The following is a 27123-nucleotide window of genomic DNA, read 5'->3' on the forward strand; positions in this document are numbered from 1 at the left end:
TATTCTTGTTAGGAGCAATGAAAAATAGTGTCATGAAGGCCAGTTCCCAATTAGTTTTTCCACCAAAATATGATCAGAATTTGTAGCCCTTCTTTATATTGGTATGAGACAGAAAATGATATGCATTATTTAATGGATTTCATCTCTCTTGAACTGTCTGTACAAATGGGAGCAACAATATCTAAACAAGTTTTCTAACTTCCCAGGTGGTGTGATGCTATACTTATTTTTTTTTTATAGTGGAAAGCAAAGGATGCTGTAACATCTTGTAGGACTTGAATCAAACTGTGCAGTTTCATCCAACCAGAAACTGATGTTGATTGTTTTTTAATTCCGTTGCAAAGTTAAAATGGCTAGGAAAGGGTTGTAAAGCACATGTACTGAGCACTTTACAGGGAGAGCCTATAAAATACACCCTCATAACAAATGGAAAACATTCTCCTGAAAGATAATCTTGTGGCTGAGCCCATTGTGTTGATAAGTTTCTTGTTCTACTTCGGGCTTCTTAACTGCTATTTTGACCCAAAATCCTTCCTGCAGTGAGATCAGAATGATGTAACCATGTTGAAGTTACAGGAGTATTTAGTTAGTCTGTTTTGTTTTTCATTCCTTCCCAGGAAAAAGTCTGGGTGAATGTTGACAAAAGTCTTGAATGCATTATCCAGAGGGTGGACAAACTCCTCCAGAAAGAGCGTTTGCATAGTGATAGCTGTGAAGACGTTTTTCAGTGTGACACCAGCTGTTCTAGCAAGAAAGGTAAACGGGATACCCGTGCGTACTGGATAAAGCCACGCACCTCATCATCTTCGTCATCCCCATCATCTTCATCCATACCATCCTCTGCATGCCATTGTCCCCAAGACACAAGTGCGTATGACAGCCATGGCTTCTTCCTGCTGCTCCTCCGCTTTGGCGTTTTTCTTACCCTTTTCTCCATGTGGTGTTTATGAGTAAGTGGCTGCATTTAGACAATCAAATCTCAGCTCAACAAGCTTCATGCACCTGCACTGTGCTCCTCCTTTGAAGCATGATTGAGGAAGCAAGCCAGGAAGCTGCAGTTAATGTTGGCATCAGAAGCAGGTTCTGTATCTATGCTGAGCAGCTTCCAAACAAGGCCTGAGAGGGAGCCATAGTTTAAAAATGGCATCTAGGTCCTCGCTTGTTTGGAAGCTGTTAACCATTGTTTCCAGTCTGGCAGGCATGTGTGGCTGGTTAACTGTGGTTTTCTGGCATGCTTGCTTGCTTGTGCAGTGAAAGGAAGGAAGCTGGAGCAAAGGGATTGTGTGCAGGTGTGTGAAACTTGTGCATATCTTGGTGTATGGAGCTGAGACCTGGTCATCTGAACGTGGCCAAAATGTATGCTGCAGGAGAGATGTGGGAGCCATTTTTCCTTAGATTTATTTCAAGATGCTACTTTCATGTTTCTCCTAAAACATGGGCATTAAGGTCTCCTCTGCATAGGCCCTTCCGCTGATAGGGTGTTTCTAAATAAGACCAGAGGAGTGAGTAGAGCTTGGGTGACTGTTTTGCTGAAGTGAACTAGGCGCTAACGCAGTGACAATGTGAGGAGGTGTGAGAAACTGCTGGATTCTGCTTTGGGGCTTTGGCAAAATTGCTTAACAGCATTTTCTGTTTAGTTCTATATATTGCTAATTTGTATTGAGGACTTCTGGTTCCTAGTTCATGCTCTTTGCTTGTAGTTCAGAAAATTATATACTGTGTACTATTTCTGTACATCAGGTCCCTGCAGTTGAAAGGTTCAGGCTGTTTTAGTCTGAATTAGATTCTTCTGTTTCACCCAGCTGGTAGCAGGGCATTCTCTGTTGGCCTCATTCCTCTATATTTGTCAGAGTATGGTGACTCTTAGGACACTTCTCATGTTCCTCATTGTGACTACATAACTAGGCCCCATCAGGAGTGTGGGAATTTGCAAATTGAGCATATATTTAGGTGACATTGTTGAACTTCTAGGCCTGAGTTTCCCAAAGTTGGTCTCCAGCTGTTTTTGGACTACAACTCCCATCATCCCTAGCTAGCAGGACCAGTGGTCCGGAATGATGGGATTTGTAGTCCAAAAAACAGCTGGAAGCCCAAGTTTGGGAAATCGTGCTAGGCCATATTTCCCCCTGGTGCTTTGATTTGTTGGCTTGTAAATGGTTAGAGGAATTGTATTTCCAAGTGTACACAGATTATTTTTTTTAAGTATACACGTGTGTGATGTCTATATGTTACACCTGTGTTTCTGTAACAAATGTGTAACTGATTCCTCCACCCCACCCCATGCCGATCACAGTGTGTAGAGCTGCCCTACCAAATTCTTTGTTGTGTTACATTGAAGGATATGTTAGAACCCAATAGTTTCTTTCGAGGACTGAGAACAGTCTGCTTTCTTGTATGACATTTCAAAACAATTCATACAACAATTCGTATGAGAAGGCAACTGAAAACTACCTTTCTCATACTGTATTTTCATTATGTGTCTTCACAACAAATTTGTATTTGTGATTTCACACAGTCATTTCATAATTAATATTTTGGAGGTACAATTTTTTTAACAGAGTAAAATGCTGTCTCATGAAATAATATATTTTTTTCTTTTAACTTATTAGGTGCAGAACTAGTAGTGTATGATTTGTCAAGCTTCGTAACCTATAACTTTTCTGTGTTTCTAGTTATTCATTCCCTATGTTGTTAAGAATTAGCAAGATGCAAGGATGAAGAACTGAGTGTATTGATCCCTATGAAATAACTTAGATAACATGAAAACCAATGCCTTTCAACTGTTTGCAGATTGAATTTAAATCTTAAACTTCTTTTTTTAATAAGCTGTGTGACAATATGTGTGGGGAAGATATATTGTCTGAATCACGTAATTGCTAAAGAACTTTCACATCAGAGTGATTAAGAAACGGAGTTCACTCAATGCAGTCAGTATCTATTATACAGCACAGTACTGTATAATTTTTGTATGTGGCAAACATTCTCTCTCAATTCATCAAATGTTTTCTGATAATGTATTGACTGAGAACCATTGAAATTATGGATCAACATGTTTCAATGCTTGCCGTTGTGCTCAGCTCAAGCTGTGCATCATTGCTTTTAATGTTTACATGCACAGAGGTGCACTGTTTTCAATTCCAAGTAGTTTAATTTGCAGTCAAAGGCATATTGAGATGCTAGAACGGCTTCATGTGGAACGTGTTGAAAACAGGATGTTTTTAACTTTATTATTTATAGCATGCCTGATGTGCTAGACGCTATACAAGTTAAAAACAAACCTAGTCCCTGGCAATGGCTTATAGTTTAAGGATGCAGCCTGAAGAATGAGCTAGGGAATGACAATGGAGCAGAGTAGAAAGAGAGAGAAAATGTAATGACTGAAAAATTATGAAGCGACATATTTCAAATGTGAAATGAGACAGGTAGTCAGCCAATTTAAAGATTAGTAAATAAGGGAAATTATTTTTCGCAATGATCGTAGCCTATTCTGATTTGAGTTTTGGCCATGTGATTAGATGGAGAGAAGCATATTATAATTTGTAAGAAAGCCAGTGCAGATTGGAAAAAGCTGTTGCTTACAGCAAATTGCCCTCTGACTTGAATGGAAGAAGTATGAGATCAATAATGCTTGTGAAAAGAGATGCTTTTGTTTCAGAAATTTAGTTGTCATGTGAGTAAATCCTATACCCATGTTATAAATAGGTTTGGAGAAATACAAGGAGCCAAAGAGAGGAAATGGAAGAATAGTGCTCTCAGATTAGTGTCCTTAGAGAACACGTCCCAATTCACCCAGGACCATCTTGGTACAGTTCAAACACATAATGTTTGTGCAATTTCAACGCATGCAGTTTCTGGTAGCATCCCTTCATTCATTAGTTTTCCTCTAACTGCTGTTTAAAAAGTTAGCTTGGTTCGAGAATGGCTGAAAGTGAATGCCCAAGCGGCAGCTTCCCTTTCTTCTTTTCCAAAGCCCCAAACTAATTTAAATGGGGAGGGATCTTAAAAGGCACCTTGTGGTTTTGGTGGGAGGAAATGGCGGAATAAAACTCACATTTGTTCATACAGACCTGTTGTGTGCTTGGCAAAATAATAAGTGAGACATGATCTTCCAGTTCTAGTTGATAGCATCTCTTCCATTCATTTCAGTGGGAATTGGATCCAGCCTTAATTTTGGGCACTCTGGCTCCTAAAAATATGACCTAGATATTTTGAAACCTCTGTTTCATACATTGTATGGCACAAATTCAAACTTGTCACTGAATACATGAATGATCCTGAAGGAGATGTGCTTAGTCTGTATTCCTTGGTGAGCTAGTCTATTAAAAAATACGTGCATTTGCAAACAAGTTTGTTATATTCACACTTTACAGTTTCAGGCGCACATGTAAAGTATCTTAGGTGTACACCTAAAAATGCCACATGTGTGTATTAGGGTTACTTAATGCACCCAAAAACTCTTGCCAGTGTTCTGCTATTCTATTTAGCTGCTTTTAATGCAAGTCATTAAGCTAGTGGTTCTCAAACTGTGTTGTCTGTGGCTCACATACAGCTGTTTCCAGCAGACTACAGAGACCTATATTTCTCCTGTTGTTGTGCTCACTTCTCCTAGTTTCCAGTGCTAGAAATAATTTATAACAGCTTGTTGTACCAAGCACAAGCAGTTGTGGAGTATTTTATGCTGGCCCAATCAGGAGGAGAGGCAATCAGTGGTAGTCTGTCTGTGGTGTGCCACTTTGCAGAAAAAAAGTTTGAGAACTTCTACACTAAGCGTTTCAGTTGCCTATGTTTAAAATGTGTTGCTTCCCCTTAATCATGCATGTTGCACCTCCATTTTTGTGCAGATTGCAGTCCCACTCCTGAAGAGACTGGCCCAGGTATGTGTGTGTTTTCTCCCCTCCATTCACAGTATTTGCTTCTGAAAACTGCAGAAGAAAAAGGTTGTCTGTGCATCTAACACAAATGACTTTTGCTGATGCTAATTTGGGTACTGCTACGTGAATAAAAGTATTTTTGCTGTTAGGTTAGTAGGTGCAAACTGGGCTTCCTTGCCAATAAATTTCAACACACAGTAATTATGTGACAGGAAGATATTTTTAAAAATATGCTGGAAGGCAGTCATATGTAGCTGCTACTGTCTAGTTAAAACAGGTGTTGCCTCTTTTGTGTATGTCTGCAGAGTGCTGGTAAAACTGGTTTTAACCCATTTGGTCAGAGGCTACATTGAACCACCTTCAATTTGGGTTTGTTTGTTTGTGTGTGTGTTAATATTCTGTGGTTCTTTACTGGGTGGGTACAAAATGCTGAGTAATGCTTGTTTTGTTTCCCCCCTTTCCTTTAAAATAATGCTGGGAAGCACATGAGGCTTGGAGCATGTGACTTGTCCTAGATTAAGCCAGAATTTGAACCTGGGTATCCAAACCCAACACATTATTCCTTGTGCCATGCTGGCTGACCTTGAGAGAAGAGACATGAGCCACCTGATAGCATATTACAGAACTTGTGGGGGGTAGGGGCCAGAATTTTCTTTTTTTATATAAAAAATTAAAATGTGTTCGGGTTTGTGTATAGATTGTTTTTTAAGTTACCATTTGTTTCCACAGTATAAACTGAATACTTACTATAATTATTTTGAGTTTTTCTCTATTTAGCTTGGCTATTTAGAAATAGAAATGTTTTGTAATTTCTATACCCTGAAAATGGCTGTGCCAGAGAAACTATCCATTGTTCCTTTTTTAAAAAAAATTCTATAAAAAGCACTTCAGAGCAAATACATGAATAGACAACCTTTATTTTTCATTGCATAGATAATCTTATTTAGAGTACCAGATTATTTTGGAAAAACTGTATCATAAAGAGCAGCTTGCCTACTGTTAAAAGAATCCAGCTGTGTTCTGAGACATAGGGCCAAATAACTTTGTGTGTGTGTGTGTGTGTGTGTGTGTGTCTGTCTGTCTGTCTGTCTGTCTATAGGATGGGACACAGGTTTAAGATACCACAGTACTTTATGGTATTCTAAAAACAACTTTCCGTAACTGCCCTTCATTTGAATGGCTGTCAAGGAACAGAGAGTACTTGCTTCGAGCAGAGCAGCTTGTACCAGAATGCTGCACATTCATAATAAACCATAGGTTATTTCAGTCAGTGGCTTACTGTTACATTCTAACAGGGCCAGTGGGTTCAATTTATGGCAATAAGACTCTTCTACTTTGTCCCAGTGTGGCTGTAACTATTCTCCAGAACTAAGTTTAACTCTCTTCTTTGATGCAAATTCCCCCAACTGTCTCTTACCCATGGTGTAGCATTACATAGGCACATGACTTACCAAGGTTAGCTTTAAACAGGTTTTGCAAATCAGTTTCAAATCCTGATTTCAAAGTGGTTAAAAATCTACCCTTGGTTAGCATTGGCATAGATTTAATGTTGCACTACAGCCAGTTCAGACAATGGAGAGTAAAGGCATGCATGAGCCATGGGCCTACTTCCAATGACTCAACCATGGCTTAAGACATATGCAGACTTAAATCCATACCAGGCCTTTAAGTTGCGTTAGTATGCTTCTTAAAAGTTGTTTCTTTTTGAATATTTTTATTTTAAAAATTATATATTGCCATTAATTGCTGCCTCCTTCCTTTTGAAAACTGCAGGTGAATGGAGTGAGGCCCTTTACCCATTGCTGACAACACTCACAGACTGCGTAGCCATGATGAGTGACAAGGCGAAGAAAGCGATGGTCTTTCTCTTGATGCAAGATAGTGCCCCAACAATAGCTCTTTGCTTGAGCCTTCAGTACCGACGGGATGTTGTCTTTTGCCAAACTGTAAGCAAGAAAGTAGAATTCATACATTAGCCTTTTTTTTAAAAAAAAAGGAAGAGTAACTTTGAAAGCAGTAAGAATCACTACACATTTCTGAACAACAACCCCCCCCCCCCACACTTCAGCAGCTTTGGCTGCACTCTCTCCTGGGCCTAGATCCTTTTAAACTAGAGAATGTTTTAATACGGGGGGGCAGGTAGCTGGATCTGACCTTCATTAGGACATTTAATCTCATCATACTTTTTACAAGGGATGCGGGTGGTCTAAACCACAGAGCCTAGGGCTTGCCGATCAGAAGGTCGGCGGTTCGAATCCCCACGACGGGGTGAGCTCCCATTGCTCAGTCCCTGTTCCTGCCAACCTAGCAGTTCGAAAGCATGTCTAAGTGCAAGTAGATAAATAGGTACCACTCTGGCGGGAAGGTAAACGGTGTTTCCGTGCGCTGCTCTGGTTTGCCAGAAGCGGCTTAGTCATGCTGGCCACATGACCCGGAAGCTGTATGTCGGCTCCTTCGGCCAATAAAGCGAGATGAGCGCAGCAACCCCAGAGTCGTCCGCGACTAGACCTAACGGTCAGGGGTCCCTTTATATGTTTACAAAAGCCAAACACGATATGCAGCAATTGCTATCTGGATTGGTCATTAGTGGGGGTGTGAGAGCATGGCAGGGAAACTGGTGCATTGTTTTGCATGTTCGTGCACACCTTTTTTTAAAAAAAAAAAAAACCCTCAAGTTTTCCTCACAAAGTTAAAATAGGAACAGGGCTTCACCTGGGATGCATAGAAAAAAAAAGGGAGGGTGCATTTAGGGCAAATGTGGCAGTGTTGGTACATCCAGCATTAGTTCTCCCTTTCTCCAATGTGGTATAGCATTATTACATAACTCTATTAGTACTCTGCTAAAAAGCTAGAAACACATCTATTTATTTCAGCCTCCTATGGGCATTTTGACCTGGGTGGGGGAGAGAATTTTCTTGCCAAGCAGAGCTTCTGTTTCCAAATAAATATAGGACTCCTGAGGTGTCTATATTCCATCCTCAAAAGTTTTTTTTTTTAACCATCTTATTTAAAGCACATTAAAAGGAGCCAATGAAGTTAGGTATACAGATCCTTCTTTAAAATTAGGGAGTAGGTCACCGGTGTCCTACCTCTGGCATGAGGGTTTTGGAAGGTCTCTTTATAAGTCTTTGGTTACTTCATTTCTCTATTCTCTTACACAGCTCACAGCCCTTATCTGTGGCTTCATTATCAAGCTGAGGAACTGCCTGCATGATAATGGATTTCTGAGGCAGCTCTACACCATTGGTCTGCTGGCACAGTTTGAAAGCCTTCTGAGCACTTATGGTAAAAACTGGCTGGGGCAAGCATGTCATATCCTTTTACAACTTACTGAATTCATTCACTGCAGAGTGTTTGCAAGGTGCATGCAGAGGGTTAGAAACAAAAAAGAAGTTTAGAACAAAACTGTGTTGTAATGTGGTATTTGGTACATAAAATATTGTGTAACTGAAAATAGATGACCTTGGTCGAAATACAGAATACCGAGCAACCAGCTTTTGGTTTTTATGAAGCAACTATATACAGTAGGTATCGATTATACCACATCAGAAATCAGTTTTGAAATGCTGGAAATTTTCAAAAAGGTTGCCTACTCTTCATGTTTAAAAAGAAACACTGCTGGGCATGCTTATGATTGTGTTCTTCCTTAAAAGGTACAACAAAGTTTTACTTGTTACCACCTTCCTCTGCCCCCCCCCCAAAAAAAGGAGTTTAGACGTTAAGATTGAAGAGTACACCAGATTCACAAGGACACATTGAAAATAACTATTTGTAATACTTTGAACACAGAACTAAAGCAAAATAAAAAAATTAAAGTATATATTTGGGGGGTGTTCTTGAGCAAATTGTCCAAACTTTATAATTTTTTTGCAAAAATTCAAATGAGTATTCTCCCGAATTGCTTTTCTCTATAATTCTCAAATTACAAAGGCTGTTGCTTATAGAGTTGTTAAATTTTATTTATTTATTTACAGTGGTGCCTCGCAAGACGAAATTCGTTCCGCAAGTTTTTTCTTCTTGCGAGTTTTTCGTCTTGCGAAGCAGTTTCCCATAGGAATGCATTGAAAATCAATTAATGCGTTCCTAGGGAGACCGCCTTCAGACCAGTCTGTCCCCGGACCTCCTCTGAAGGCTGACGGGGGGGGGGGAGGACTTTTCTCCCCACCGCCAGCCTTCAGAACAGCCTTCTGAAGGCTGGCGATGGGAAGAAAAGCCCTTCTCCCGCCGCCAGCCTTCAGAAGAGTTCCCGCAGGGATGCCTAGGCTGCGGATAGCAGCCTGCTGCCCGGAGCGCGGGGCGCTCTGAAGCAAAGCGCCCCACGCGCAGGGCAGACATCTGCAGTTTGGGGAGCCCTGCAGGACTTCCCCGCAGGGCTCTCCAAGCTGCGGATAGCAGCCTGCTGCCCCGCGCGAGGGGCGCTCTTCTTCAGAGCGCCCCTCGCGCGGGGCAGACATTCGCAGCTTGGGGAGCCCTGCAGGACTTCCCCGCAGGGCTCTCCAAGCTGCGGATAGGGGCAGCAGGCTGCTATCCACAGCTTGGAGAGCCCTGCGGGGAACTCTTCTGAAGGCTGGAGGGGGAGAAGGGCTTTTCTTCCCACCGCCAGCCTTCAGAACAGCCTTCTGAATGTTGGCGGTGGGGAGGAAAAACCCTCCTCCCACCGCAAACCCCGGGAACAGAGGTGAAGCGCTGCGCGCCTTCTCCTCTGTTCCCGGACCTCCCACCGCAAGCCTTCAGGACAGGTCCGGGAACAGAGGAGAAGGCGCGCTGCGCTTCCCCACTGTCCCCGGAGATTTCCCTATGGGCTTTCGTCTTGTGAAGCAAGCGCATAGGGAAATTCGTCTTGCGAAGCCGCTAAAAACCGGAAAACCCTTTCGTCTTGCGGGTTTTTCGTTTAGCGAGGCATTCGTCTTGCGGGGCACCACTGTATTTCATAAAAATATCAGGGGATTCATAACAAAAAAAATCACTAAAAATACAGTAAAATAATAAATTGATTAGCATCTACAAGTCCAAGTAAAACATGTTAAACAGTTACTGCAATAGTAACTGAACTTATATTAGATGCCTAAATGAGATTACTGTTGCATCAGATGGGAAGTCATTGCACAAATGGGCCCCGTGACTGGTAAAAAATAAGGTACAAAGTATCAAGTTCAATTGAAACCAATTAAGATTACTAGAATGAATAAAGGTGGCTAGCATCAGAATGTTGAGATCTAGTTTGTTAAAAGACACTTTCAAAATAAAATTTCAAACTCAAAATTTATTTCACAAAATTGTAAAGCTTAAATTTCCCTGTTTTTTGTGTTTCTGCCAAAATTTCATGCTTAAAAACCATGTCTGCAAAATTATTATTTTGGTGAGCCACAATTTTGTGAGCTTTCACCCAAGAACATTTAAGTATATGGGCACATTTGTAAATGCATTGATTGCTTATGCTTTCCGTCTTCAGCAAAACACATGCGGCAAATTTTCATCCTATATTAAAGGGTATTAATTTTTGCAACCCAGCTGAGGTCAAGAGGATTCAGGAGTGTAACAAGAGGCATTTCACGTAGGGCTGTGTAAAAACAGGCAATCACATATGTTACACAACACTTTTTCTTTTTAATACTAGGGTGTCTGAATTCAAGTCAGTTGGCAATAGCTTTTTTATATATATTTAAAGTATGACTACTTATAATCTCATTCATCTTTTCTTTGTTTAGGTGAAGAGCTGGCAATGCTAGAGGATATGAGTGTTGGGATAATGGACTTGAGGAATGTAACGTTTAAAGTAACTCAGGCCACATCAAATGCATCTGCTGACATGCTACCAGTCATTACAGGAAATCGGTAAAGATAAAGGGCAGGGGAATGGGGAAAGAGAAGTGGAAGCAAGTTTTGCTTCAGCTAGGACACTTGAATGGCACAGAGAAAAGTAAAGACCTGGGCAAATGCATAGTGATCCAGTACAGAAATACTTTGAGCTGGTTTTATGGAATGGCCCTAAACCTTTAACCTTGACCTGCTTAACTAAATTAGGCTATATTTCCATTATTTTTTTAAAAAAAATATCTCAGAGATTATCTTTGGTGTAGTGTTTAACCCAAATATTTGTTAAGAAGATATACAAAGTGTGACACAAAACTGACCTGCTTAATATTATTTTGAGGAGAAAAGTCAAGTTTTTCAACATGGGCACCGAATGTTCATATTCATAAGAATATGAAGTGGCCATTTCCTACTCCAGAATGCAATTATTTTGTTCTTTCCTTTGTGATTGGTCTTCTCTTTTCACTCAAAATACTGCAGATGTGGTCTAAGAAAATTCCTTTATGTTCCATGCCCTGAAAGTGGAAGATATTAGCCTTCTTTGGGTGACTAATCAATATAGAATAACTATGGGGAAAGGTGGCGGGAGCAAGTCCCACTCTTGTTCTATGCATATACTTTTCTCTTTTCTTAAAGGTAGGCATAGAGGCCCTGTGTGTATAGCTATACATAACTTACCTTACAGGGTGGTTGTTAGGATTACAGCTGGATAATGCAGGTAAAGCGCTTTGAACATTTGAAAGTGCTATACAAAAGTCAACTATTATTATTTCCCTCTAAATCAGAGCTTTCCAGACATTTCATGTTGGTGACACACTTTTTAGACATGCACAAATTGGCAACAAGGTAATTCAGTTTTAGTAGTAAACAAACAGAGGTTAAACTAACTCGCATGGCATACCTACATACTGAAGACACACAGTTTGGAAAGCTCTGCTCTAAATACTATCAGAATCCCTGCTTTTAGGGTTCCTGATCACATGAAGAGAACCCAATGCACATACAGTTGTTTGAGCAGGAACTCTATTCTGACCTTAAAATAAGAGCACACAGATCAGGAGCAGAGCCTGTGTTTGCGATTCTGCTCCCTCATCCATCTATATTCAGGAAATGTTGGGGTGGGGAATCTAGTTAGCTTTGCACCTAACTATTTGAATTCTGTCTTCAGCTCAGTACAGTTCACATCTATATAAAGATTTTCCTTCACCGTTATGGCCTGATATGCAGACTTTACTCTTGGACTTGTAATTAAAGTTCAGAACCTGTCTAAAGAATGTTTATAGAGATTTAATATCAGCTGTGGCTTAGGGGTAGGCCAGAGCGCAGTGGTTGGAGCATTTGCTTTACATGCAGAATGTCCCAGGTTCAATCCTCATCATCACCAGGTAGGGCTAGGAATGTTGCCTTAAGCCTTGGAGAGCTGCCACCAATCAGCATAGACAATACTGAGCAATGGCCTGATGTGGTATAAGACAACTTCCTATGTTCCAACCAGTCTTTTTTTAGGGGAGTCCACGGGGGAGTACAGAAATCACAGCATCCACAGAATAAGTTGAAGCTTTTCTTCTTTGAGCTAAATCCACTTATTCTAGAAACAGGACTGACGGAAGATGGGTTTCACTGATGGTATAACAGAGAACATTATGAGGAGACCAGCTGAGCCCATTTGAGTTTGCTCCTCACCTACATGTTAAGAATTACCAATCATAAATTCAGTTGTCACACAGAGTTGTACCAATTTTCTGTGAGGCACCCTGAAAACCCATTTACTTTCTCTGAGGTGTATTAATTATTGAGTGCTGAAAGAAATACAGTAACAGCCTTTACAAAAAGCTGTTTGGCAGGGCAAGAAAAGACAAATTGAACATACAGTAGATACAGAACTGCCCTGAGACCGCCGGGTATAGGGAAATCTAATAATAATAATAATAATAATAATAATTAATAATGATTTCTGAGTAGACTTGCAAGTTCCTGTGCAGACCACATTCCTCAGCCTCAAAAGGATGTTCTTTTTAAATGCTTTATGATTTGCATTGCTTGTTTAACTTCATTTTTTCTTGCCCTGATTTAGGGATGGGTTCAATGTGAGAATTCCGCTGCCAAGCACCTTGTTTGATGCACTGCCCCGTGAAATTCAGAGTGGCATGTTACTGAGAGTTCAGCCCGTTCTCTTCAATGTGGGGATAAATGAACAACAAACCTTAGCAGAGAAGTATATATATTCTATTTTTAAAACATATCACACTTAGCCAAAGTTAGATTAAATCAACAGTCCTCCTGGGACTATATTAACTTAATTTACTAGTAAAATCCAGTTCCCTACAGCTTGGTTATCCAAATAATGGCCCAGGAATAGGTTGGGCGACATCGAGTTTAAAACATTGGCTTATTTCAGTTGCTCAGGTGGTTGTTCACTTTCACAGTAACAACAACAACAATTTTATTATTTATGCCCCGCTCATCTGGCTGGGTTTCCCCAGCCACCCTGGGCAGCTTCCAGCACATATATAAAAACACAATACATGTTGTATTATGTTTTTATATATCATCTGCTGTATAATGTGTAAGGTCTGTTACTACCTTTTGACTTAATCAGAGTCCTGTTCTCATGGGTTACTTTGCTGCAATTGCATCCAATGCTTGTCATATTTAAATTGCCTTAACTATTGTGCCAATGTGGTTGCTTTGATGGCCCTTAGAATGTAGTTTTTTGGGATGGTTTAGTGTGATGTAAATGAGCCATAACAAGTATCAAGTTTGCATGGTCCTCCCATCTTCACTTCTCCAGTGCAGCTGAAAGGAGTTTGAAAGCTTCCCTTAAGCACAGCATGCCATATCGCCAGAACTGGCACACTGTGATTATTGTTAACTATGGTTTGCTTGAGACACGCCTTGGTCTTAGGGCCAGATTTGATGATCTGAACATGTGTGAGGGCCAAATTAGGCTGAATTGGGCCCCCAAAATGGACTCTGGACATGCCTGGTTTATGCGAAAGTAGCTGTAAGTTGTTAAGTTGATCAGCTGTTCCCTTGATAATTTAGTCCTATCACCCCTCTTCATTAGTACCTAAATTTGAGTGAGCATTTGTAGTTTACACATTGTCTGTCAAATGTTTAAGGTGAGTCTTACAATAACATTTTCAGCATTAAATCTTGAAGCTGTTCTCCTAGCTTTCTTTGTTTGGAAAGGATGTGTGTGAATGAGAGAGAAAAACCTTATTTGTGCTAAGGTGGCTTCTTTGATTTTTAAAGGTTTGGAGACACCTCCTTACAAGAAGTGATTAACATGGAAAGCTTAGTGCGGTTGAATTCCTACTTCGAGCAGTTCAAAGAAGTTTTGCCTGAAGACTGTAAGTGTGCCTAAGAAATATTCATATCTAATATGCTTAAATTTAAGTTAAACAACGGCCACAGTCACTCACTGTAGTAATCCATAAACCAATCATAGATAAAATGAAGGGTTGGGGCAGAAGATGATTTTAAGAGCAAAAGGAACATGGTGACAAGGAGTGCAAACTCTCACACAACTGCCACCCGCTGCTTTCCTCTCAACAGCCTCTCCCCGGTGACCCACTGATCTATGGGGAATGTAAAATCAGCCCTCCCCACTCCAATGAAAGCAGTTGTCCTTTTTAGATTCTGACAAAGTATCTGACAAAGTGACACAGTTTGGAGGAAATTACATTGGAGATAAATTTGGCCATTAGATCATGACTTTCCTATAAAGATGCAAAGGCTAAATAAATAAATAAATAAATATGTAAATAAAAGGACATTTTTATATAGATATACTTTTGAAGAGAGACAGTTAGGCCTTTTATCTTTAACACTTTTTGTCATCTTCATTTTTAGCCTGGCAGTAGTACAGTGGTACCTCGTGTTACGGACGGGATCCGTTCCGGAGGCCCGTTCATAATGTGAAATGCCCACAACTCGAAGTGCTGTGTCTGCGCAAGTGCGTGGAGCAATTTAGTGCTTCTGCGCATGCGGCAAAACCCAGAAGTAACCCATTCCGGTACTTCCGGGTTGCAGCAGGACGTAACGCAAAAAGATGCAACATGAAGCGGACGCAACGCAATCTGCCCAGATAATATTATGCCTAGTATAACAGAACCAATTTGCTCAACAGAATGATATATATATATATATATATATGCTTTCGTAGATTTTCACGGGTACAGGAATGCAGGTTTTGGTGTCCTCGGGTGTCTTCCCGTGTAAAAGTTGGGGTGTCTAGGCGACGTTTCGACGAGGTCTCACTCGTCATCTTCAGGCTGGTGCTTTCGGCTTCTTGTTACTGGAACAGAGCAGGATCTCAGTGTTTGAGTTCCTATAAATACTGTTGAGGGGGTGTGGTGTATAGCCTCCAATGTTCTGGGCAGAGAGGAAGTTCCCAGGCTAGTGTGCCTTTTCTTCTTTTGTTCCTTAATTACTTGAGGGATATCTTGAGTGATTTCTTGAGTGATATCCTGAGTACCACTTAGGTGGGTCATTAGGTGTGGATTAGTTGCTAAAGTCTTTGTGTCTTGACCTCTTGAACTTTGTGAAGAGTTTTTCTGAGAAGATGGCTGTACTGCACTTAGTTGTGCTCTGGCTTGGCTTCGTGTATAGGGGCGAGCTGTGGTTTTGTGGCCTGTGTCAGCCAGATCTGTGTAGGGATTGCAGGGGGGTGCAGCATCCGGAGGTGCCACCATGGTTTGGCTACTGGATGGTGTCTGTAATTTATCTGTGGAGAGGGTCTGGGTTTGGGTCTGGTGTGGTTGATTGGTGATAGCGTTCTGTGTGCCTCTGGATCTGGTGTCAGTTTTTGTGGGGAGGGCTAATTTCCAGATGTCTGGCAAGCGGGATGTGTCGTCACGCTTGTTCATGTTGTGAGGGTGTTTCTCTATCTCGATGGCTTCCATGATTATTCTCTTGTGGTGATGTTCCATGTTAAAGAGCAATTTGGAATCTGCAAAATTAATTTCGTGTCCTGTTTCTTTCATGTGTTGGAAAAGAGAGGAAGTTTTTTCTTCTTTTTTGACGGCATTCTTGTGTTCTGCGATACGTGCATTTATTCGTCTGTTTGTTTGTCCAATGTACGTGGCTGGGCAGACTTTGCAGGGTATTTCATAGACCCCTTGGTTTTCCAACTGGATTTTATCCTTGGGGTTTCTGAGGATATTGGCTATTTTTTGGTTGGTGCAAAAGGCTGTTTTGATATTGTGTTTATGGAGGATTTTGCTAATTTTATCTGTAGTGCCCTTGATATAAGGAAGGAGGGCCATGCCATTGTTTTCTTCTGTGTCTTGGTTTTTGGGGGGTGTTTCTTTTTGGATTAGCTTCGTAACCCTGTTTTGCTGGTATCCATTGGCAATTAACACATTTGAGAGATTCTGTAACTCAGTTGTCAAGTGGTCTTTGTCAGCCAGGCGTTTGGTTCTGGAGATGAGAGTCTTGGCTACGGAGTTTATTTGTGCAGGGTGGTGGTGTGATTGTGCATGTAAGTAGCGGTTGGTGTGTGTTTTTTTCCGGTAGATAGTGTGTCCTAGGGAGCCATCAGGTTTTTTGTAGATTAGGACGTCAAGGAAGGGAAGTTGGTTGTTGGCTTCTATTTCCATAGTGAATTGTATTTTGGGGTGTAGGCTGTTGAGATGTGTGAGGAAGCTATCCAGTTTTTCCTTCCCGTGTGGCCAAATTACAAAGGTGTCGTCAACATATCTGAGCCAAAGTTTGGGTTTGTGTTCTGACTTGTCTAAAGCATTGGTTTCAAAGTGTTCCATGTACAGGTTTGCGATGACCGGTGAGAGGGGTGATCCCATAGGTGCTCCTTCTATCTGTTTGTATCTTTGTCCATTGTGGATGAAGTACGTGTTGGTTAGGCAGTGGTTGGTCAGGTCCAAGATGTATTCGGGGGGATTGTATTTGTTTTGAATGGCTGTCAAGGTTTCATTAATGGGCACTTGTGTGAAGAGAGATACAACATCGAAGCTCACAAGTAGGTCATTAGGATGTAGGTTTTGCTTCTTTATTGTTTCTATGAACTGGAAGGAGTTTATCTCACCTCTACGGGGAGGAAATCTCACCTCTACGGGGAGGAAACCTTCCAGCTGACAAGAACCTACGAGAAACTAGAAGTCCGAAGAGCCACCATCTTATGTGATCTCTTGTTCCTACGCAACTGCCGAGACAACAACTTAATTCCCACATGCTTCCAACTTAAATTCCATTCTAAAACCCCAGCTACCGAAAGGATCCTGAAACGAACTGAACTATCCCTAATCAGAAACGAACTACACAAGAAAAGATACCTACTAAACCAAACCAACAAAGATCTGCTCACTCTTCACCTCAAACTCTGTAACAAAATCCACCCTGCACTCTGGGACAAATGCAAACAACTAGCCGTCTGGAGAGCTGAAACGGAGACCTCACATAAGACAGACACACACACCAACAAACTCCACAAACTAGAGAAACGCCAGAAGCCCAGCCACCCTCCACAACAACCCATGAAACAAACAGTACATAACATATCAGACAGGATCCTCACCACAACTGAAACCAAAGTACTCTCCAAAGGTTTCAACTTTGCAGTCGCCCCGAGACGCATCCCCACGGAAAACATCATATGCGGAGTCGAAGCTAGCCTAACCAAAATCAACCCAGATGAAGCCAATAAAATCAGACTTGAAGTCACCAACATCCTCTGCTCCAGCAAACCACCCAGAAGCAATTTACACAAAGAAGAACAGAAAGCACTCACCAACCTGAGGAAAGACAACAACATAATCATTCTCCCAGCAGACAAAGGTAATGCCACTGTTGTGATGAACACATCGGACTACCAAGCAAAACTATCAAATCTACTCCAAGATCCTACCTACCAACCTATAAAAACAGATCCCACCACCTATCTGGAAAAAACCACCAAATCCAAAATAAAAGCCTCTCCTATCAGTGAAGAAATCCAGCTAAGAATCATCCCCAGAGAAAAATCATCCAGATGCCCCAAACTCTACGGCCTCCCCAAGATACACAAAGAAGGAACACCACTCAGACCAATAGTCAGCTCCATAGGCTCACCTCTACAAAATCTCGCTAAATTTCTCGCCAAGCAACTTCAGCCCTATGCAGAATCCATCTCTTCACACGTTCCAAACTCCTTCCAGTTCATAGAAACAATAAAGAAGCAAAACCTACATCCTAATGACCTACTTGTGAGCTTCGATGTTGTATCTCTCTTCACACAAGTGCCCATTAATGAAACCTTGACAGCCATTCAAAACAAATACAATCCCCCCGAATACATCTTGGACCTGACCAACCACTGCCTAACCAACACGTACTTCATCCACAATGGACAAAGATACAAACAGATAGAAGGAGCACCTATGGGATCACCCCTCTCACCGGTCATCGCAAACCTGTACATGGAACACTTTGAAACCAATGCTTTAGACAAGTCAGAACACAAACCCAAACTTTGGCTCAGATATGTTGACGACACCTTTGTAATTTGGCCACACGGGAAGGAAAAACTGGATAGCTTCCTCACACATCTCAACAGCCTACACCCCAAAATACAATTCACTATGGAAATAGAAGCCAACAACCAACTTCCCTTCCTTGACGTCCTAATCTACAAAAAACCTGATGGCTCCCTAGGACACACTATCTACCGGAAAAAAACACACACCAACCGCTACTTACATGCACAATCACACCACCACCCTGCACAAATAAACTCCGTAGCCAAGACTCTCATCTCCAGAACCAAACGCCTGGCTGACAAAGACCACTTGACAACTGAGTTACAGAATCTCTCAAATGTGTTAATTGCCAATGGATACCAGCAAAACAGGGTTACGAAGCTAATCCAAAAAGAAACACCCCCCAAAAACCAAGACACAGAAGAAAACAATGGCATGGCCCTCCTTCCTTATATCAAGGGCACTACAGATAAAATTAGCAAAATCCTCCATAAACACAATATCAAAACAGCCTTTTGCACCAACCAAAAAATAGCCAATATCCTCAGAAACCCCAAGGATAAAATCCAGTTGGAAAACCAAGGGGTCTATGAAATACCCTGCAAAGTCTGCCCAGCCACGTACATTGGACAAACAAACAGACGAATAAATGCACGTATCGCAGAACACAAGAATGCCGTCAAAAAAGAAGAAAAAACTTCCTCTCTTTTCCAACACATGAAAGAAACAGGACACGAAATTAATTTTGCAGATTCCAAATTGCTCTTTAACATGGAACATCACCACAAGAGAATAATCATGGAAGCCATCGAGATAGAGAAACACCCTCACAACATGAACAAGCGTGACGACACATCCCGCTTGCCAGACATCTGGAAATTAGCCCTCCCCACAAAAACTGACACCAGATCCAGAGGCACACAGAACGCTATCACCAATCAACCACACCAGACCCAAACCCAGACCCTCTCCACAGATAAATTACAGACACCATCCAGTAGCCAAACCATGGTGGCACCTCCGGATGCTGCACCCCCCTGCAATCCCTACACAGATCTGGCTGACACAGGCCACAAAACCACAGCTCGCCCCTATACACGAAGCCAAGCCAGAGCACAACTAAGTGCAGTACAGCCATCTTCTCAGAAAAACTCTTCACAAAGTTCAAGAGGTCAAGACACAAAGACTTTAGCAACTAATCCACACCTAATGACCCACCTAAGTGGTACTCAGGATATCACTCAAGAAATCACTCAAGATATCCCTCAAGTAATTAAGGAACAAAAGAAGAAAAGGCACACTAGCCTGGGAACTTCCTCTCTGCCCAGAACATTGGAGGCTATACACCACACCCCCTCAACAGTATTTATAGGAACTCAAACACTGAGATCCTGCTCTGTTCCAGTAACAAGAAGCCGAAAGCACCAGCCTGAAGATGACGAGTGAGACCTCGTCGAAACGTCGCCTAGACACCCCAACTTTTACACGGGAAGACACCCGAGGACACCAAAACCTGCATATATATATATATATATATATATATATATATATATATATATATGTATGTATAAGTACTGGAGTATAAAATTAGCATGATGAAAACTGAGTTATAAGATTCTGTTTAAAATGTGAGTATGCAGAAGCAATTTGGCAGTCATCGTCTGATAAACCCGTAAGAGAATTTAGTATTTTTCTGTCCCTGAACTTAAATTATATCATGGAGAGCAATCACATATTGGTAATTAATAAGATTCAATTGGACATTCAAATTTGAAAAGAAAGGGGGAGGAACCAAAACTAAATGGGGGAATATTATATAATAGTCAAGAAGTCAAGATATGTGTGTGGCAAGCACAGTAAAGGAGGATTGAGCCATCAGTACCAGGCCCTAGTCATCATGATTCACAATGAGCAAGATGGTGGCTTGTGACTTTGTGGGGGGCAACACCTATTTCCCTACAAAAAAAACCCAATACAGAGGTTTTGTGCAAAATAGCTATTTAGCTGTACTGAAATTCTGATAGAGATCTTGTGGAAAACATCCATATTATTACTATTTTTTAAGAAGTCATGATATACGTAGGTGTCTCCTAGGTGATCAGCTACACATATTGAGATGCTAGCTCTACCCACCTAGGTTGTTGAAATTCCTACATGCCTTCAGCATGTAGTAATCAGTGGAAACAGGCCTCCTGCCAGAACTGCCAGAAACAAAATAGGTCCAGATGAGGAGCAAATGGAAGTAGGGGTGTGGCAACAGGGAGTACCCACTGATGCACGTTACAAATCATCCACCCAAAGAAAGTACTAACAAACTTTCACATGACCAGTGATAGTGAATGCGTAATTGATATTTTTATTTAAGGGTTCTTCCACAGTAAGAGGAAATTATGATTAACTGTATAAAAATATGACACTGGCATTTTGATTACGATGATGTAATATGGGGTGTGTGAAGAACTTGTGTGCACAAGTGGTATTGGTTCCACCATAAAGGTCCACCTGGGAGCACCTTAATAGAGAATAATATAGCTATGTCTTGCAATGAAAGAGCAGATAAGAGTGAAATGAGATGGTTTTTCAATATATTCAAGTGAGGTCATGTCCCAAGAGCCAAGTAAGAGAAGAAGCTGAGACAACTGAGGTTGAATTGTTATTAGCAGGACCAAGTACAGGTATGTTTTCTAGATTCTACCATTGAGTTAGTTATAGCAAAGGAATATAGTTGTTGTTTAAAATAGAACCAAAGGGGTGTGGATCTGTTTTTTGGCCCAAAGGCCCCATTCCCTCTTGGCTACTCCTCCAAAAGAGGCTGCTGGATCCAGCCAGTGGCCCAGCTAGTCCAGCATCTTGTTCTCATGGTGGCCAACCAGATGCCTGTGGAAAACCCACTAGGAGGACCTGAGCACAAGAGCACTCTCCCCTCCTGTCAATTCTGGCAATTGGTATTCAGCAGTATACTGCCTCTGACTGCAGAGCATAACCATCATAGCTACCTAGCCACTGATAGTCTTATATCCTCCATGAATTTGTCTAATCCTTTTAAAAGGCATCCATATGGTCTTCATAAGTTTCAAGGAACCTGATGAATAGATCATTCCAAAGGGAGAAGGGCAGATGGACTGGGAAGTGTAAATTCCAGGAGGAGAAACTGCCAGAGCCAAAGCCTTACTGGGCTTGTGCCAGCAGCACAGAAGATGGTAGAGTGGCTCTTTCTGGTGTTTTTCTTCCTTGTCAGCTTGGTGTCTCCCCCCCCCCCCCATTGATCCACAATGGAGAGACTTGCAAGAGCAGATGATCTTCTCTGCCTGTGACCCTCCCTCTATACTCAAGGAGAGACAGATCTGCTCTATCCTGAAACTCTTCCAGGGTCTATAGGATTGCTTTCTAAGGAAATGGTGATCAGTTATCATATGAAGCTTAGTCTTTCAATATAAATTTGCATGCGGGTGAAACAATACTTCTGAACCAAGAGGCATACTTACAACATGCATTGTGGCAGGCAACTTATAAAGGTGCTTGCTGTTTGCAGTTTTCCTAAGTACTTGCATTAAAAATCTATTTTTGAAAAAAAATCTGCCGACTGATTAATTAGGGGTGCTTTTTAGTCAATTCAACAGATTTTTTAGCTGATCACATAGTGTAGCCCTAAAGGAAACAAATGAGAATTTTTAATATGTGACATGTGGACAGTTTCTTGATCTAGTTTCCCAGATTAGTATACAGATTCTAAATTCCTGGAGTACAAAATGCCATGTGACCCCACTGTTCAGTGACAAATTTAGCTCAGGGTGCTCATTTCTACAAAATTTCTAAGGTACTGCACAAAAATAGGAGAAAGGGATCAAATGTACAGTTCAGCCTGAATAAATCTGCATGTGCTGATAAACCTTTCTCTTATGTCTGACCACAGAGAATGGGGAATGCTTACACTTTCTTTATTTCATTTAAGGTCTACCTCGATCTCGTAGTCAAACGTGCCTGCCTGAACTGTTACGGTTTCTTGGACAGAATGTACATGCAAGGAAAAATAAGAATGTTGATATTCTTTGGCAAGCTGCTGAGGTATTTATTATTCTTATTCTACAAACATTTGATGGATATGTGATGTTTGTGCAGGTCACCATGTTTACCTTTTAACTGCCCTGCTGTAATGACACCACTGCCTCTGCCCACCCCTTATGAGCTACTGCTGGCTTGCTGTGCAGCATGGAGTAAGGTTGGTGGCTTGTCCAGGAAGATGGGTCAGGTCTCCAAGGATGTTGAAGGGGGAAGTGAGTTACATGTTGCTCATTTGGAGGATGAGATGGTTTGTAGCCTTACTAAGTCCATTGTCCTTGCAAAGGCTGATCGCTTTCCTTCCCAGGGTGCATGGCCATGAAAACCCATGCCTACTGGCAGAATCTCCTGTGTACCACCATGTTTGCTATGTGATATTTATTTGTCAGTGTGCCATTGCAGTAGGATAAGAGGACAGAAACATCCAGGCAAAATGAGCAGAGGTGCACAACCTCCAAAATTCATTTACAGCACTGAGATACTAGTAAATGCCACTTTGTTTTCTCTTCACCTGCTGGTATATAGCCCACCTAATGCTGAAATGGGGTATCTGTGATTCTTTCGAAGTTGCTGGACTAGTGTTTCTTCATTATTATTATTAAAATTTGTCTCAGGGCAGCTGACAGGATAAAATCACAACATAAAAATATGAAATACACTATCAAAATAAAAACAATTTAATAATTCCACCAACACATTTTACAAGGGCATTGAATGTCAATCAGCCAAAGGCCTGATTGAAGAGGAACACTTTTGCCTGGCACCTAAAGGTGTTTATTGAATTGGTCATCCTTGACCAATGCCCATGGTGGCTGAGGCTAATGGGAGTTTTAGCCCAATAATAACTGGAGGGCCACATGGTCCCCTTCACCGTCTAAAGGCAACCTTTCCCAGCCTTGGGTCCCCTTATTGCTCCCAAATGTGGGGATATTACATTACACGGAAGCATTACAATGAAGCTAATAGATAGTGTCCTTTTCTAGATTTGCCGCAGACTCAATGGTGTTCGGTTTACAAGCTGTAAAAGTGCCAAGGATAGGACTGCCATGTCAGTGACTCTAGAGCAGTGTCTAATATTGCAGCATGAACATGGAATGGCTCCACAGGTCTTCACACAAGCCCTGGAATGCATGAGAAGGTAAGGACCGTCTGCTCGCTGGCCTCTTGTTCCTAACCCTGGAGCCATGTAAACTGCAGATGGGTGGTTTTCAACCATCTTTGATGGGGATAGTTATATAACAAATATAACTATCAAGAAAGATAAATTGCACAGCCTACAGTTTCCTGAAGTACTTTGGACCTCACTCAGAATTTTTTGATATAAAGATAGCTGTCATATTTGTATGTGTATATTTTTAAAAATCTCCTAAAAGAGGAAAATACTTTGTATATTTTCAGCAGTTTATTGAATAACTGAGATGTAAAGAAAGTATTGCACAGTGTGCAGTCTTTTCTGCTCTACCAATTTGAAAGCTTTGTAATTGTAGGATTGCCTCAGTTCTCGTCTTGCCATTTTTGCTTAGAGGTGATCTGTATGGTTTACCTGTTTTGTGAAGGATACACATCTGCAGGTTGCATTGTTTTGCTATGCTTATTCCTCAAGCAATACAGTTTGCTTCTTCAGCAAATTGTCATTTTGAATGTTTCATGATGCAGCAATCAGAACCCATCACAACCTGTCAATGTTCTGTGGTCATATCAGTTTAACTCCTGTTTTCTGAAGCTGCAGACATATACTTGAAAATTCTGTTCTGTTTTTAAAATGTAAGGAATCTGTTTACTGTTCAATACATTGTTTCAAGCACTACTCGAAAGCTCCAATTTTACATACCAAAAAAGAAAGGATAAGAAATCCAGTTTTAGTCTTTATTGGTGTTTTCAGCACTACCGTAGAGTCCTGTTCTCAACATTCACTTTCGCTGAATGTACCGTACTGTGTGTCTTCTCACCAAATTCTCAAAAGTGTTCAATTCTCTTATCCTTTCTGTATGTTTTTGCTATTTGATCCTTTCTAAATCTTCAATGGTCTACTTTTTATGTTACCTTTTTACTTCAGCAATATTGCTTTCTGAATTTGCCATGGAGTCTTTTATGTAAAGCGTATGATTCCATAAAGGGGAATCACCTTAAACCTGGGCTATGATTAAACCAGCATCCTGGTTAAGAAAACATTAACATATATAAGAGAGAAAGAGACAGAAATATATATGCTCAAATGTATTCGCAGCCTCATTCATAATATTTAATTGATGTCCTTCTGATAATACTAACTACATTTTTTATAGATCTGGACATTTTAAATAAAAGTGGGTACAATATAGGCATTGTTCATCATTTTAAAGTTTCATTTAATGCACCTGATTGTTTACCCACTTCTGGTTTGGGAGAGAAAAGCCATGCCATTTATGTTAAGTGCATTTAACATTTAGGAAAATAACATTAGGGCTGGACCCAGAGAAATGCTGGGAGAAGGGTGTAAATTGGAAGGTTATCACCCCACTCCCATCCTTCCTTCAAGAGCCCCATGAAGAGCTTCACATTAGGGTTGATATGCTGTGGTGCAGGGGACTGAGGTGGAAGGAGGAATCCTCAGAAATTGGACAGAGGTAGTCAGGGGCATAGCAGGAGGGGGCTTTCCAGGGTGATTGTCCGGGGTGCTGCTTATGCCACCTTCCCTGAACCAGCCTTGCACTGGTGTTGTTCACTGAGTAGGAGGCCAATTTGCCTGGCTCATTATGGTGGATTTTTGTTTGTTTGATGACTTTTTAAAAATCATTTTTTTAACTAACCTACTTTGGAGCTAAGTAATTTTTAACACTGATACCTTTAATAGCTAGGTTATTGAACTAATATGGTAAAACTCACATTGAAGAATTTTTGAAAGGGTCAAATGCTATAATGGTTATTCATGTTCAGTTTTGCTTTTCAGAGCTCCCTTCCTTTGCAGCATGTGGAAGCATGGCAGAGCAGCATGGAAACATTGCTTGGCCAAATGAGAAAATGAACATGGAAAACCATTCTTGTTCAACCTACATGTATTTATTTTCAGTAGATTACAGTATTCTTTCTTATTTTCTCTTTTTATTCTCTTTCTCTCTCCTTTATTCTGTAATTGTGCCTTTTATTATTATTATTATTATGATTTAAAATTGGCACACCTCCCTATTCTTTAACCTAACACGTTCTATTTTCTGTTGTGGCTTCTTTGATGTTTCTTTTTCTCCTCTTCTTGATTTCATTCTGTTTTATTTTGCCACTTTTATTTCCTTTTGGTACGACCATTGCATGTCTCTGTGTGTTTCTTTCTTTACTTTCCTTTTCCCCTGAACTTCTTCCTTTTCACAGTATTGGAACACGGGAGGTAGTCACGCAGAAGAACTTGTGTGGCCTGGTGCCCATCCGGGATTTCAGGCTAGACCCCAATCTTCTCTACTCTATTCCTTTACTAGCTCTAAGCCCCAATTTACTGATTGTGTGGCTATTTCTGAGCATTGCCTACTTGGTGGCTAAATTACGTTGCAAGTGAAGATGAGTTTAAAAGCAAACAGAAGCAAAAATTTCAATGAAGTGCCAGAATATTTATTGCCACCTGGTACCTATTTGTCAAAGAATGTCTCATAGCATCGTCTGCCAAGAATAATAATTATTATTATTATGCCTTACAATTTTGTGTTTCTATTGTACTAAACTTGTAAATACACATCAGATTATTTTATGAAAAGGAATTGTATCGAACGTTTAAAGTGTTAACGCTTTCAGTGCTTGTAACATAGTCTGACAGCGGCCCTGTTACCTCGGTATTTTACCCAACCTGAAGATTAGTTTCTCTTACCAAATATTTTTCAGGCATCCAAATCCGGAGTCTCTTTACTTTCTCTCTCTGTAGATACACACAGTTTTGTTTCACATGTTCCATGTATTCCAGAGAAAGGAACTTGTATTCCAGAGAAAAGAATTTGTATCTTTTTTGTATATTCTTAAAGTGTGTCAATCTTGCGTTTCATATTTATGTGATATGCGAAGAAACAAAGTGATGGTTTGTAACAGGTTTAGCTAAACAAATATGCTCAGCACCTTACTACTTTGATTTCTAGGCATAGCCTCTAAAGCAGCCTTTGCCAACTTGGTGCCCTCCAGATGTTTTGGGACTACAGTTTCACCATCCCCTGCCAGCATGGTTGTGCTGGTTGGGGGCTGATGGAAGTTGTAGTCCAAAACATCTGGAGAGGGCACCAGCTTGGTGAAGGCTGCTCTAAATAATTATAGCGATCCATGCTTAGAATCATGTACTTGTCCCCCCCCCAAAGTTAAATCTGTTGCAGCAAATTATACCAACTTTAAAAAAAGAACCAACTTGAACTGCAGTGTACTGCATGCAATATACCGTACTTTCAGTTTATTTCTATATCTACTTTTTTAATGTATCAAAAAGGGACGAGTGGGTAGCAAAGAATAGCTTACAAATAATCTGTAATTCTATTTAAATCTCCGGGAAAATATTTTTATAGTATATGTGAATGTGATCATATGTAAATTAATCCTGACATTAAATATTGCCATAAAAGATGCACTAATGAGATATTTCAGCTAATGGTTAACGTTTTAGTTAGAAGAGATGAAATAAACTTAAAATAGTTAAAAGATGCTAACATAATTGAGTAACTGTTCCCAGAAAATTACTCTAATACTTTAGTGGACAACAGAGAATTATGCTTAATTGCTACAGTTATGACATTAAATTGTTCAAATATGCACATATCAACATTCAGAAAGCTTGTATAGATATATTAAAGTTATAATTTTGTGGATTAATTTAAGTATAAGGCAACAGCCAACATTGCACAAACGGAATTCCCCTTCTCTGCCACTCGCCATTCCCTCCCCAATTCTGCTTCAGAAGGTCT

The 27123-nt window shown here is 40.7% G+C and overlaps 1 protein-coding gene and 1 long non-coding RNA gene across 9 annotated transcripts in view; one reads left to right on the plus strand and one right to left on the minus strand.

Moving 5' to 3' along the window:
- INPP4A (inositol polyphosphate-4-phosphatase type I A) overlaps positions 1 to 27123 on the plus strand; it is a gene marked incomplete at its 5' end in the record, with an annotated part of 53715 nt that overhangs the window by 23087 nt on the left and 3505 nt on the right. For 2 of the 6 annotated variants that reach the window (XM_081907792.1, XM_081907793.1), the window contains 9 exons: positions 618 to 867; positions 4842 to 4874; positions 6645 to 6817; positions 8033 to 8156; positions 10580 to 10706; positions 12760 to 12900; positions 13941 to 14038; positions 22113 to 22225; positions 23203 to 23357. In XM_081907792.1, the coding sequence (XP_081763918.1) occupies positions 618 to 867; positions 4842 to 4874; positions 6645 to 6817; positions 8033 to 8156; positions 10580 to 10706; positions 12760 to 12900; positions 13941 to 14038; positions 22113 to 22225; positions 23203 to 23357 (1214 nt within the window). Of the gene's footprint in view, positions 1 to 617; positions 868 to 4841; positions 4875 to 6644; positions 6818 to 8032; positions 8157 to 10579; positions 10707 to 12759; positions 12901 to 13940; positions 14039 to 22112; positions 22226 to 23202; positions 23358 to 25564; positions 25761 to 27123 lie in introns of those variants that run through there. The other 4 variants (XM_081907795.1, XM_081907796.1, XM_081907794.1 and 1 more) reach the window with 3 other exon arrangements.
- Positions 6679 to 27123, minus strand: part of LOC309368037 — a 40899-nt gene continuing 20454 nt past the window's right edge. For all 3 annotated transcript variants that reach the window (XR_014167500.1, XR_014167501.1, XR_014167502.1), the window contains one exon: positions 6679 to 6815. This is a non-coding gene — a long non-coding RNA (uncharacterized lncRNA). The remainder of the gene's footprint in view (positions 6816 to 27123) is intronic.

Source organism: Podarcis melisellensis (genome assembly GCF_964234715.1).
Source record: "Podarcis melisellensis genome assembly, chromosome: 4".
Lineage (NCBI taxonomy): Eukaryota > Metazoa > Chordata > Lepidosauria > Squamata > Lacertidae > Podarcis > Podarcis melisellensis.